Source organism: Tympanuchus pallidicinctus, unplaced genomic scaffold, assembly GCF_026119805.1.
Source record: "Tympanuchus pallidicinctus isolate F22 unplaced genomic scaffold, pur_lepc_1.0 scaffold3, whole genome shotgun sequence".
NCBI lineage: Eukaryota > Metazoa > Chordata > Aves > Galliformes > Phasianidae > Tympanuchus > Tympanuchus pallidicinctus.
In genome coordinates this window covers 99,575,455-99,590,023 of record NW_026294747.1, presented here as the reverse complement: position 1 = coordinate 99,590,023, position 14,569 = coordinate 99,575,455, and the positions used below count along the sequence as shown (strand labels likewise).

Sequence of the window (14,569 nt, the reverse complement as noted above, 5' to 3'; positions counted from 1 at the left end):
ATACCAGAACTGACCACACATTTTCTGCTCTTTGTTGTAGTACCACTTCAGAACGTAATTCTGACATTCTCCACTATCTTGAACCTGGTCACACGCATCTGGAAAAGGCAAATAAGAGAGAGAGATATAATGAAAAATCCATCATTCTTAGCATTAGAATTTTAAGGGAAGTAACATTCAGTACAAATGAGCAATTATGAAAGCTAGGCACTGTTCAGTGTCTTACAAAGATTCACCAAGTATCCACACACAAACAAAAGGCATCAGAGTGGCCAGAAGATAAAACAATAGATCAGTAGAAGCCACATCTCTCAGTAGGCAAATTCTGAAATTGTGCTATATATTTTTAGAAGTTAAATTGTTGGCTTGCCTATTATGAGTGCAGCTACAACTGGGAACTGCAGTTCACACCTCTCCTGTAAGTAAATGTTTTATGTCACTGCTCACATGAGTATAATCAGCCTGTTTGCATCTTCACAGGAAACATTTACTTGCAAAGAGTAAACAGTAACATATCTATGGTTAATGGAAAATGTACACATAATTAGGCCATTAGACCGTTCTGTCCGTGCAGAGTACATCAGTTATGCACTGTGGATATCTAGGATTCCAGATTTACATTTGCTCTTAAAGTTCAATGTTTAAACAGTTTTGCAGCATTGGCTCTCATCTGGGAAGGGGCTACCAGACATCCAGTAGAATCCTTTTTGGCTGGAAAGAGGGATGGAAGATGTAGCAATGAGCAACAGCATGTGAAGTCATGCAGACGCTATTGCATTTTTGCAAAGAAATGATCATAGAATCAGAATTACAGGATCACAGGTTGGAAGGGACCTCTGGAAATCATCCATTCCAATCCACCTGCTAAAGCAGGTTCCCTAGAGCAGGTTGCAGTCAAAAGTTATCTCCAATTGCAGTCCACACAATAGAAACATTCAATTCTTTAAAAGGGATGATGGTGAGAAATCTGATCTCACAATGTGATTAAGACACCTGTATCAAAAGGCAAATCCGGAAAGAAATGTGTAAGTAGGAGGCAAAGTAAAAAATATGAATAACACATGTCTTGACAGGATATCTCTGCTGGAGAATCCTGCTCTTCCCAGGAACAGATTGTAACACACACATTTAGTTTTTCCGTGTTGAGCTAAGTTAGGAGCAGGAATAACTCAGTAATTATAGTGCAACATGAGGAGTTAATGTGATTAGCTGTTTTAGTAAAGAGGATAACAATCTATATTATTATTATTGTTATTTTAGAAAGTTATAAATCAAAACTAAAGTCTAAATGACACCAGCTGTTCATCCTGTAATTACAAACTCGTACAGATTTGGACTGTATTCAGGTATATGGCAAAAAAAAGTTTTGGAAAATATAATGAATGGAAATGATTCACAAAGAGCAAGTATTCAACTAATTCCTTCACAATTTAGAGCTTTTCTACTGAATTCAGAGAAATTCTACACTCTAAAATCGTACCATAATCACTATTGGCAGGTCCAGTTTCTACTACCATTGCTAGACTTTCCTTTTTCCCCTGAGCTTCTCCATACTCTTGTGGCTTTTCTCCAGTTGTGTCTTCCTCTGTGAAGTACTCATTCTCCTCCAAACCATATCCCACTCCTGGCATTGCGTATACAGGTCCTGTGGTAGTCAATTTAACTTTTTCCAAGGCTCTATTTTCAGCTGTTTCAATGTCTTTCAAATCACCACTGTAACCAATGTCATCAGTTCCAGGTAAAGGCACCCTTCAAAGGAGACGGGGAAAAGAAGTATTTAAGTACCAGGATGGCCTTTTCATTCCTTCTGAATACCGTGAAAAAACATTGTTGATCCTGATCATGCTTCTGCCAAAGCTGATCTGAATATATAGTGACTAATCTAAAGGGAAAAATCTTATGTTTGGAGGAAACTGTAAATATATAGTTATATCCCTTACATGCCCATGAGTGTAAGATTTAAGTTCCAAACCTTTCAGTCACAGACACCTGATCTCGTGTGTCACCCCGATCTAAGTTCTCACACTCTTCTTGAAGTTCAGGAGAAGGATAACTGTTCATTTCTTCTGTGGAGAAAGCAAACATACCACGAATGAGTTTTAAATTCCTCCAGAACTCAACACGTTTAACAAAAAGCAGAAAAAGATTTATTTTCTTTTTCACTGAGTTTGTGTCTTTTACTATCTAGAAAGATGTCCAGAAAAATGAAAACAACAGATCATCTAGAGGAGATCAACTCTTGAAAAAAATGCCTTAGACTTTTGTCTTCCTCTGTAATACACTACAGCAAATTTGTTTTACCTGAACACATTTCTGATGGGAATTTCAACTCAGTGACTTCCTTCCTGACATCCTCTTGAATAAATTTCAAAGCACCTAAAAACTGTTAATCTACAATAATGGGTCTTAAAAACTTCAGAAGTTCTTTCTCTGACCTACAGAGGCAGAAAAACTTCAGAGGTTAAGGCTAGATCTGCTGTTGTTTAAATTTCTATCTTCCCAAAAGCCAAAATAAGCATTAACAGCTCAGTAAATCTGGGCCTCCCAAGGGTCGGAAAAGAAATGTAGGTGCCAGTGGCCAGAGAAGAAATGTAGGCCTAAATCAGGAGAACAACTGTTTTTTGTGTCTGAAAAATAGTCTTTCCTTCATAAAAGTGAAGTCAGCGTAGCCATATATTGAATACAAACTTAATGAGAAAAAAGCTTCAAGATTTTGGTCTAAAGCAACATGTTTTGTATTTACTGGCAATTCCATTAGTGTCCAACATCTGCTACAAACTATAGATGAAATACCAAGTAGTTATATTATGTCTAGAAACTGAGAAGTAGTACATATACTGACTGCCTTTTCCTACAGAGTATTTCTCATTCTTTCCATAACTTAAGTGAATGGCATTGCATGCTACTTACGTTGTAGCAGGTTTAGAAATGTCCGGGCAAATCTCTGAGCATACACCATCTCAGACATTGAAATCCTACCCAGTGTCAATAAGTGCTGATCTGTGGGGAAGCTTGATATTTCTATCAGCTCACTGTCACTCAGGTCATTGCCAAGTGCAAGAGTGAATACAGTAAATCCTTGGCACTTGACTCCAAGTGAAATCTCTCTTAGCTTCTCTCTGTCTTGTACGCTTGTTTTGCTTCCAACTATTGCAAATATGACCCTGTGCTTTCTTTGTCTGGGAGCTTTAAAAAATACATTTTCAACTGTCCACTGCAATGCAGAAGCAATGGCTGATGGCCCTTCCAGATGGCGAACAGACTCTTGGATATGTTTCTTCATCAAATCTTTATTGTTGTATGTTTCTAGATCAAATTCCAAGGCCACAGGAGTTTTGTTTCTGTCAGGTAGGAAGCCCCTGGGAGCCTGCTGTACCAATGCCACTCTGGTGCCTCCAAAAGATTCACTTGGCTGTTCAGCAATGACAAACTGGTCTAGCATGTTGCTCACAAAATCCTTGGCTCTCTGAAAATCTTCACCACTGATGCTGCGAGAGCTGTCCAAGATGTAAGTAATATCCATATCCATCAGAAGAGGTGGAGAAACGGGCACTTCACAGATGGTACTGGGCTGGCACTTATCTAGAGACAAAGAGCCAATAAACAGAAAACTATTTAGCAAAACAACAAAACAATGGTTTGGGGAAAAAAAAAAATGAGAGTCCTACTCATTTATTTTTTCTTAAATGTGATTTAAAACTTTCAATTTAGTGACAAGAGATCTTATTATTTCTTACAAGCAACAAGGGATGAATCCTGGTGAACAAGGTTTTGGGATTCTATGGGAAATTTGGGTATGAGATCAAAAACTGTTGTGTTATGTTTTACCTTACGAACAGAATTCCCTTTAGAATTTTTCTTCTATCAAAATCTAAACACAGCAAAGGACACTGAAGCAAGCACTGTTGTTTTTTTTTCCCCTCAGACCGCTATTAAGCATTCTGAAACACTTATCATTTAGCAGTTTTTCTCTACCTCAAAATACAAAATTCATAATAAATGAGCATGATATCCCAGAAACATGGTATTAGAGTTAGCTTCTGTTACAAAATAAATGCCAAATAGAAAAAGTTGTTTCACACAGCTGAGACAGGAATTAAATAGCTTTTGTGTTTTTAAAACTCTAATTCTTACTATCCATTTTGCCTAATACAATTATTTTATTGAAAAATGTAAGATTGGTGCTGAAAGAATAAGAGGAGTAATACAACAGCTGAAATAAGTAAAATGCCTCACCAAAGCAAAGTGTACAATGTATGATGCTCTCCAAATTTTCATCCTGTTGCCTTTCCCAAACAAATAATCGAAATCTTCCAGTATCATCAATCTAGGTTTTAAAGCAAACAGAAGAGCAACGTTAAAGCAAAATGTAGATCATGTTTATTCTTCGTTCTTAATACCATTACTACTCATCTACTGAAACTAGGTGTTGTCCCTAACTTCGTGATTTAATTTCTATTGTAATACTGAACAAGTATAGGGAAGACTTTTTTAGTTGCCATCAGGAGCATCCTATCTGCCCTTGTGCATTACAAGATCACTATTTTTTTCTAACTCTACACTATACAGACATTGTTAAGCTAGCACAACTAATAACAATTGGTGTTAGCAGCTTACTAGTCAATTTAAGACAGTCATAATATATTGTTCAAAGCTATAATAGATCATCCAAACCTAGCCCAAGTATTTCTGAATGATGCTGATTCTTGAGACCTCTGTGCATGCTTATTTTATCTTTCAGCTCTTTGTAGAATCTAGATCAGAGAAACAGCATGGGTAACCAAGTGAAATTAACACAATACTATTGAAATTTTATGATTTGCCCTAAAACAACGGTTCAGAAATAATTTCTGTGCAATAAGAGCTCAAACGGTGACCATTATAGTGAAGAGAATCAGTGTTTCTTTGTTAAAATAGCAACCTTTAACACAACACTTTTTAATAGGAGATTGGACATCCCCTATACAGCTATCTTGCTATCAGGAGATCGTTCTTTACTCAAATAATAGTAGCTACTGAGCAAATGGACAACTGATTCAAGTCTTCATAGTCTACTTACTGAGAAGGCACGTCTGACATTTGGCAATTCAGTGAAGGCAATAACCACTGGAGTGATATCCCAGGCACTCAACTCAAGTACAGCTGTGCTGATGACCACATCCTCCTGAGATGGACCATTGGCAAAAAATACGGCAACTTTTCTTGTGAGGATGCCCTGACGAACCCGTTTGAAGACATTTCTTGCAACAAATCTCATTGCTGCCCCAATACTACGTTTTCCAGTAGATCTTTCCAGTGGTATTCTCTGAACTGCCTGTAGAAGCAAGTTGTGTTTTTGGAATTCTGAGAAACGAATGAGATAGCGTGTGTTGGTATTGAAAGAAACGATGGAAACACGAGCGCCTGTTGGGCAATTGCTTTCACTGATCTTAATGGCCTTCAGCAATGACATAACAATGTTTCTCATTCGTTCAAATGCAGCTGGAGTAACACCTTCAGACATATCAAGGGCAAACACCACCTCCGTCGGATAAACTGGACACGTGTCTGCATTTTGAAACAAAACATCTCTGTGAGAACATTTCAGCAATTTAAACACTTCTTTTTCTTCAAGCCTATGAGGAACGGGCATGCAGACACCTGATGGGCTTACCTGATGAACAAGCTGCAATGAAGAAATGGAAAGGAAACAGATTATTTTGGATTCATATTGGTAAAAATTAGAGACATGTACACTCATGTGCATTAAGGAGCCTGACTCAAAGTTCATACAAGCATCAGAAATGGTCACAAGAAACAACACTCATTTTCTACAGCAGAATAATCTGAACAGTGAAATTTGGATGAGATTTAAAGAAATAACTCTAGATTCTGCTGAGCAGAGAAAGCTGAGAAATAACAAACACTCCAAAGCTAGAGAATAAGTGATATATAAATATTCTTTGAGAATTCCCTAAAGGGGGATTGACACAATGCCAAATAATTAAATTAATTTTAAATGAGAACAAGAGAAGTGTGCTACAGTTTTTGTAAGTAATGGATAGGAAATATGAGCAGAAAGACTAAGCCTGTTTTGCACACCTGCTGAAAAACTTTCACAGTTACAGTCTACAGTCAACATCAACCTGAACCTTGATGTAAACTATCAGTCAATGGGGTTTCCAATGGAGGATTATTCTTTGAAGGATTCCAGGCTGGATGTGGCTCTGGGCAGCCTGGTCTAATGGTTGGCCATCCTGCCTGTGGCAGAGGGGTTGAATTAAGATGATCATTCTGGTCCTTTTCAATCCAGGCCATTCTATGATTCAATGAGGGATGACTATGTGGATTCTAAGGTAAAAGATGATGCTCCCTACTTACGGCAGTTTTTTCGTGTAAAATTTACAAGTTCACAAGGCTGCAGAAGAAAAAATTAAAAAGCAATTAACAGTAAATCACAGACCACCTCAGACTGTGAATCCTTCTATTGGTTTGAGTTGAACATCTAAGCTACTGAACATTCACAAATTCCAGTTCATCTCTGTTTCAACTTGACAGTGGTTCTGCCCCTTATGCAGAAGCTGAGTTATTTCAGACAAGCTCTATTGGCATTTTGCCATGCCCTGGAATAGAAATCAACTATTTAGCCATTCTTTACTCTTTTTTCTTTTTTTTTTTGGCAATAATCTTACCTAGGATGTCACTGTGCAATGCCACTTCCAGAGGAGAATGGGAATTTCAGAATCAATTCACATAGCAAGAGGGAGCTCTGCAAAGTAAGACTAGATCCCTTCTACAGAATATAGAACATATCTACAGTATCACCCTCAGGTATTGCCTGCGGGTACAATCTATGCAAGATCTAGATGAAGCCTTTATTTAAGAATGTTATCTATGTATTATATAATTATATCCTATAGGGTTGAGATTCTGAAGAAATCCTGCCCTAATATTCACAATGAAAATAGCTACTGCTAAGTAAGTGTCTTCCTTTGCAAGGAGGTCAGACATAACCCTGAAGAGTATCTGATGTTTAAATTGATGTGAATGAGATAACAAGTAAAGGAATATTAATGTTTGTAGATTGTACATAGTGTAATATCATCTTTCCTCACTTCTTGATTACTTGCCAAACAGAATGACCCACTGTCAGAATACAGTGAATAAGTATTTGAAAAGGATACTGTTTTCTAACAATTCAATGTCTTACTGTGTTAAGTGATTATAAACAGATGATGGCTAAAACAGTCCCAAGTAGCACGCAGCTAGATGTGAGCTAGTTACTTACTTCCATTAAAACGGTGCCTCTTGATCCCTTGGCACCCTGAAACAAATTAAATACAGATCCAGAACATTACAGACATGACTCTGATAATGTATTTTCATCTATGACTCTGTAGTCCAAAGAAAATGTAGGCATGTAGCGTTACCCTGACAACCGCTTGCAAATTTAAGATATGAGGAGATAACACTGCTCAGTATAGATTTTTCTGATCCTGAAGGACTTGCAGACTACTAGTCCATCCTGTTTCAAGGTATGTTTCTCTCTTTGTTCTTATAAATTCTCACTGCCTATCACTCTTAAGGACCAGTATCTATCTGAATTGGCTCTCTAAACAGCAACCTCTGTTCGTTGAAAAACTGTTGCGGTGCAGTTACCTGCAATCTGTATCCTTTTCAACTCTGATGTGCAACGTGCTTGCTCTCTCTTGCAGGGCAAATCCCAACAGTTCAACCTCGAGAGATTCTGCAGACCATGCATGCATCATGATTGCTCAGCCAGTCTAGCTATCTTTGGCTACTCAGCAGCCTTCTCTCTAGGAGCTGAGGGCAAACATGAGGATTCCAAACAACCTTTTTCAAAATCTTGAATTAATTGTTCAATTTTCATCATAGGAATAAAATACAAAGAAAATGGTTTGTTTTTTTTTTCTTTTACCCCCTCAAAGGCCGCTTGAGAGCTTTTGTCATATGTGAAATTCAAATATATAGCAAGGTTAGTGAACTTAAGGCACTTAAGTCAGAAGGTGCAATAGTGAGGTAAACCAGAAAAATTTGAACTCCATATACCATAACCTTTGCTCTAGACTCTCTATTTCATGACATTATAGTTTACCAAAATCACGTACCTCCTTGCATCCCCAGATAAGAATCCCATCTCATTTGTTACTTTCTCCTCAAATTAACCTTCCATTCTTCCATCTCTTTCCTGAGCTTCTTCCCTAATCCCACCTTAGCTTTCCTGCTGCTAGTATAATCACAGATATTCCACGTATTTATCTTCAGCTCAGCTGTACAAACTTGACCAAAGAGATAACCCCACCAACAAGATAAGAAAGATGGGAAAACAGCCCTTTTTTGGATGGCTCTACCTACTACTTGTATCCATTTTGCAACCCCCTCTCTTCCACTTGCTGCAAAATTTCCCACTTATTTCATTCATGCACTGCTACCACAATAATCCCACCAAACCCATACATTCTGTACTCCCTTCTCACTCAAGAGATCTTGAACTTGTAATCTGAAGATTTCTTGGACAAAAACAACTATATAGCTCATTAGGTCATAAAGTCTGTCCATAACATAGACATTGCAGATGACAGCCAAACAGCACAGAACATAGTGATCTAGATATACTCATTGGCCAGAACAGTGCAATGACCAAAAATTATGTTTCTAACTTGCATGTACCCTGTAGGCCGTATCAAACAGAAAAATAGTGTTATCAAAAGTTACATTTTAGAACTAAAAATGTACTTTAAAAAATGTTTTGAAAGAAAAAATGAATGCCTACAATGTTAGTCTTAGTTACTACTGACATTCATTACCCTTTCATCTCCTTTGATAAAGAACATAACCTTTTCTTGTCTAAAATACAGATAAAAGCACTAGAAAATACAGCAATTCATCTAGTTGTATACAAGGAGTAACAGGGTATGGTCAGCTTAAGCTTTAAATGGGTGCCTGTAATTGTAAATTTAATTTCATATGGCTTTTCTTCTTAAATGAAAACGTACTTTGGATTTCAGCAGAACAACCTTGTTCTACATTTTAAGTTTTCTCATCTTTTTAGATTAAATTTTTTTAGCCACTGGAGAGACAACATCAAAGATTGTGGAAGAAAATCTGCCCTGCACTGTATCATTGTAATTTCATTTCCAACAGCAGGTGCTCATGTGAACAGATCCACATGCAAGATGCAGTTCCATATGGCTGGCAGATTGATTAAGTACTGTATATGTTAAGAAACACTGTTGAATATTCTATTAATCTAATATTAATATAAGAAATTCAAGAGATATCTAGGAAGATCTTTTAAAAATACATTACCATAGGTCCTGATGGTCCTTGATCCCCTGGATCTCCCAGGGAACCTGGTGTGCCAGCATTACCCTAAAAATACAAATACAAATTTTATTCTTTATAATTGCACACACAAGCAGAATTTCAGCAGAGCAAAAACCTTTATAAGTACACTGTGAGCCAGTTCCTGCATTTGAGCAGTGATAGACTACTATCCCTAAGAATTACTAGCAACAATCAATTCTAAAGATTTTGGTGTTCATTCTCTCCAAGACCTCTTGCCCAGGTTATGAGGTTACTGCAATAAAAGATTGGAGTAGGAATTGTTTGTTTGTTGTGAGGAAACACTAGAGATCTTTGGGGCTTTGCTTACTGAATTCTCCATGGAGTAAAAAGAATTATCATTCTTACCCTTCTACCCCTAATTCCTTTTGGTCCTTTAGCTCCTGAAACACCTGGGTCTCCATCTTCTCCCTGAAAATTAATGAAATCCAGAACTTTGTAGGAAAGAAGAATACAAAGACACATAACAAACTCTTCCAAACAAGAATAGTGCAAAACAATAAATAATGAAAAGAAACATGCTCATTTAATTATACCTCTGGACCAGGATACCCTATGAATCCAGATTCCCCCTGCCAAAAGAAAGAAAAAGGATTTCATAAGAATCTAGAAGTTTCTGACCTCCTTAAGTATTTGGTATCTTTAAATCAAAAGAAATTTCAAAATTATTCTTGGCATGTCAAGCCACTCAAGTAACAGTGAGTTTGAAATGAGCCCGTAGGCCTGGGCCTGCCATTTTAATAGGCAAATCACTCCAAGTGCAATTAGGAAGTTATCCATTTCTCAGCTTTTTTTTTCCTTTTTTTTTTTTTTTTTTTTTTTTTCCTTTTCTTGTCTTTTTGTTTGTTTGTTGTTTAGTTGGTTGTTTTTTTTTCCTGTGCTGGCTGTTTTTATTATTTAGTTTCTCAAGACTTACATAAAAGAGACAAAATACATTGAATGTCATTCTGAAACTGAAATATTCTTCCAGGACTGACAGTAAATTGCTTTTGATGTGCAGTTACACTTATCCAGCATTTTATAGATGTTATTTCTCAGTCTGACTTACCATAACCAATCCATTTGTCAATGCTTTCACAAAAAGAATCCATATACCTTTGCCTTGCTTTCAGAGTCTGCATTTCTTTTCCAGATTTAGTAGCAGTGAGGATTAGGAGAAATATCACTGTAATTTTATGTTTTATATGTTAATACTAAATAAAACAATGTGGGATTTCTTTCCCCAACAACACTCATTACAAAACCTAGCTTTTTTTTTTTTTTTAATATGTTTTGTATATTAATTTTAAATCAACAGCAACAATGATGTAAAAAACCCTTCAAACTATGACACAAATTCCATTTTATTTAAATTCTGTTTCCCAAGACCAAAATTAGTAATCAGTGTTTTGACAGAAGGTGTAAATAGACAAATGATCAATCATCAACCTACTATGGATTACTTACTACCTCATTTAAGTCATGTATCCATGGAGGTATAATTATTTTGATCTCATTCTTTTCTGTGTACTTTTTATTTTAGCCAGATTCTTGTATGTTTTTAAAGAAGTAGACATTTCCTCACTGCTAGCTCATCAAGCCTTGCAACAGGAGTGGCTAGTTAAGCACACTGGAGTGCTTTCGTCCTGCAAAAAGTACAACTTACAAACCCATATCCAAAAGCACACATATACACCAATGAAAAAGGAAGAGCGTGGTTCTCAAAAGAGTAGCTCCCTCCCAGTCGTTCTCACGTGTTATCATATGTCACCATTTGTTCAAAATGGAAGCATAATTCTCAGTCCAGTTTTCAATATCAGCAGAGACAAAGAACTACGTTTACATCAAACTGCATTCTTTAGCTCTCATGAAAGAGAACTAGAGATCACAGCTGCATTAATTTCACTGCAGAACCTCTTACAAGCTGTGGGAAGGCTGAACCTCTTGCTGAACACAAGGAACATGCTGTGGCCACATCTTACATTTCTCTTAAATCAATACTGACTGTCTCATTAACACTGACTTTGTGTAATGGAGGCTGAGAAACATTTTTACCTTTGCTCCTTTGTTTCCTTCAGGACCATAGATGTCTCTGCCATCCATGCCCTGCACAGGTTGAGTATACCATCAGTTAGCTTTTAATAGAAGATGAGATTTATTTCTATTTCTATTTTGGAAGAGAGACCTCTCCCAGTTATGGTAATTATACCACCTCATCCAGGCTTTTGATACTGATAAGGCAGGGCAATGTATCATGACACAGTCTAAAAGCAGTAGCAAATGGTACAAAAAGCTGCAGAAAGTAAACAGTAATTAAGGCCACAGCACCTCTCCACTGTGTGACCTAATTCCAATACAGTCTCTCTTAGTAGATATAGAGAATATGAAAGATTACCTCTAGCCCACAAGGAACTTGGTTTCCATAAAAGCTGAGAACCAAATCTGAAATCATTTTATTTGCACCAAGTAGTGAAAATAGAAAAAGGGAATTAACTGTACTGATTCAGTTGAATGAGTGTTTAACTACAGGGGCCCTGAATTAGGGCAGAAGGACTCACTGGTATGCCTCTCGGTCCAGGTGGTCCCACAGGGCCTTTCTCTCCAGGGTCACCAGGCTCACCCTGTCATAATTGAAATATAATAACTATTAGTTTGACTCATTCATGAGAACACTTATTTTGGAAATACAGATTTGTCTGCTAGACTGAAAATTGCTTATACCTCTTTACAGAATACGTGATGCATGTGAAAAGCACTGCATTATTGTTTGTGTTTGAGAGAACACTCCTTGGAGCAGAACCAGAAAGTACTGTGCAAAACAGTGAACATTCATGCAGCTAAACACCACAGGCCTTCTTTCATCAAAAATACTCCCATTTTTGTATAGAATTCCTAGTGGCAAGGGTGTTTTTTGGGAGAAGCTGTGTTAAGACAAGCAGGACATAACTAGGAGTTCTACCAGCATGAAGCATCTGTTGATAGCAGAGAACATTTCTCAGTCAAGCAGTCTAGCTTGCATTCTTAGTACTTCTGCAAGTTTTCTTTTCTTTAGTTTAAACTTTATTAAAGAAACTTTTTTTCTATCAAGAATCCCAATATAAACAGCAAAGACTGAGTGCATGGATTATATGACGGAGTACTTCACATATTCTGACTGATTCCTGTAAATAAAGCAAAAATTTACATGGTGGAATCTTTTGAACAGAAAGGTTGAAATGAATAAAACCACCTCATTAACCAGAATTCATTTTCAATGCATAGGAATCAAAACACTTGACACCACTGCCATATTCCTACTGCACTTCATGAAAAAACAGGTCCCATTGAAGGCTATGATGACAACAATCAAAAAAGCAGCCATAGTGACTAATAATTTCTTAGCATAGCTCTGACACCCGTGTGTGACTTTGCATCCATCATTTGCATTACCATGTAATCAAAAATTCATATAAAATGTATCAACCCTCACATGTTCCACAAGAACAACACAATATTAGTTCATGGCTCTTCAGTCAGATTCTTGAATGATGCCGAATGATTGCTGTGATCATGTACTTCAAAAATGTTTACCTTTGCTCCTCTTGCACCAAGCTTTCCAATTGAGCCAGGTGGACCTGGGGGACCCAGACTAGCCTATAATCAGAAATATCAGTAAAGAAGTGAATGGTGAAGAACTCAAGGACTCACTACACTCAAGGATTCACTGCCACTTGAAGTTTTTGTACAATCAGTATAGACATATTAGCACAGAAACAGATTTCACCAAAGCTCTTCAAGGACCACAGTAGGTTATGTATCACACTGTCATTCAAGTTATTTCGTGTTGTTGGTGTGACTACAGTAAAATTCTCAAAATGTTATTTAGTGTGAAATAAATATTTTCTACCTACATACATATTTAAGTATGACAAAAATGCACAAAGTGAATATATATACACACATATATACACTGGATCAGTGTTTAATCATGAGCATCCTTACATGACTAAAGCAGATGCCCAAGGCTGATAGAGTCAGATATTCCAATTTGGAGTCATACCAGTGTAACTCCAGAATAAGAATCCTGAAGCCAACAGCATTATGATCAAGTGAGAAGATCAGTGGTCAGGGCTCAATAGTTATAACTTAGCATTAGATATGTTCTTGTTTCAGCTTAGATGGAGCTGATTTTTTTTCCTTCATGCCATCTGGTATGATGCTGCTGTTTGACTTTAAGAGAAAAACAATGTTGACAACACATTGATGCTCTAGTTGTTGCAGAACAGTGCTATATGAGCCAAGGACACTGTAGCTTCTCAGCTTCTTGTACTGTCCTTCCAGTGAGGGGAGCTGAGGGGGCATAAGGAGCAGAAAGGGGACAGAACCAGAACAGCTGATCTAAACTGGCTGAAGGGATGTATTGTGTGACATGTGAGGAAAAAAACTTGAACAACGGTGGGGAGCTGGCCAGGCAGCTTGCTGCTGCTTGAAGACTGGCTGGGTCTCCTTGGCAAGTGACAAGTAATTGTTAGTGTATCACTTGTTTTGTTCTGCTTTTAAATGCTTTTCTCAAAACAATCACCCATAGAAAATACAAACTTATCCCTCTGAATTCTCTAATTGCAAACAGCAACAAGATTTTACTGTGGGAGTAGAATGATTTGGATTCCCCCCCTCCCCCCCCCGAATACTAAGGCCAGTAATAAAAAAAGCAGCTATAACTACACCCCAATAATTTAACTTCTCTACCACCAATGACAAGCTGATTACTTAACTTTGTCTTCAACTTCTCCACTGTATATAGCTCCTATATGTGCTGCAAGCCATAGTGCTACTCCTGATTCTGTGGAACTGAGAGATTAATATAGAACTAAGCCTTTACATTGCAACCATGCAAAAGACTGATAATACTTTAGTTCACTTCTTATTCACCCATCCAAACTTATTTTCAGGGCTGTGATTTCAGTATAATCAAAATCAAAGTTTGCAGCCTCATTCAACCATCAGTTTCCTTAACAACTATACTGGAAATTGTTCAGTTTCTTCTTTCTGGAAGTCTTTAAAAACCTCACTATAAAAATAATACCACCTCCGAGAAATCAAAAGCTCTAAGCTGTGAAGCAAGGATTATTTAAAGCTAACCTGAGAGCCTGGCATGCCTTGTGGTCCTGGAGGTCCTCTGATCCCTTGTGGTCCTCTTGGGCCCTAGCACACAAAAAAAGAAAAGTCAGTTCAGTAGTGATAGATTTTCAATGAAGATTAGATT

General features: G+C 37.3%; 1 protein-coding gene across 1 annotated transcript in view; it reads right to left on the bottom strand.

The window, feature by feature from the left end:
• Positions 1-6,878: 6,878 nt before the first annotated feature.
• The window catches only part of COL6A6 (collagen type VI alpha 6 chain), a 44,257-nt gene continuing 36,566 nt past the window's right edge, over positions 6,879-14,569 (bottom strand). The window contains exons 24-31 of the mRNA XM_052693328.1: positions 14,446-14,508; positions 12,895-12,957; positions 11,883-11,945; positions 11,380-11,430; positions 9,882-9,917; positions 9,694-9,756; positions 9,310-9,372; positions 6,879-7,303 (exon numbers count right to left, since the gene is read on the bottom strand). Of these exons, the coding sequence (XP_052549288.1) occupies positions 7,256-7,303; positions 9,310-9,372; positions 9,694-9,756; positions 9,882-9,917; positions 11,380-11,430; positions 11,883-11,945; positions 12,895-12,957; positions 14,446-14,508 (450 nt within the window). The 3' untranslated portion in view covers positions 6,879-7,255. The remainder of the gene's footprint in view (positions 7,304-9,309; positions 9,373-9,693; positions 9,757-9,881; positions 9,918-11,379; positions 11,431-11,882; positions 11,946-12,894; positions 12,958-14,445; positions 14,509-14,569) is intronic.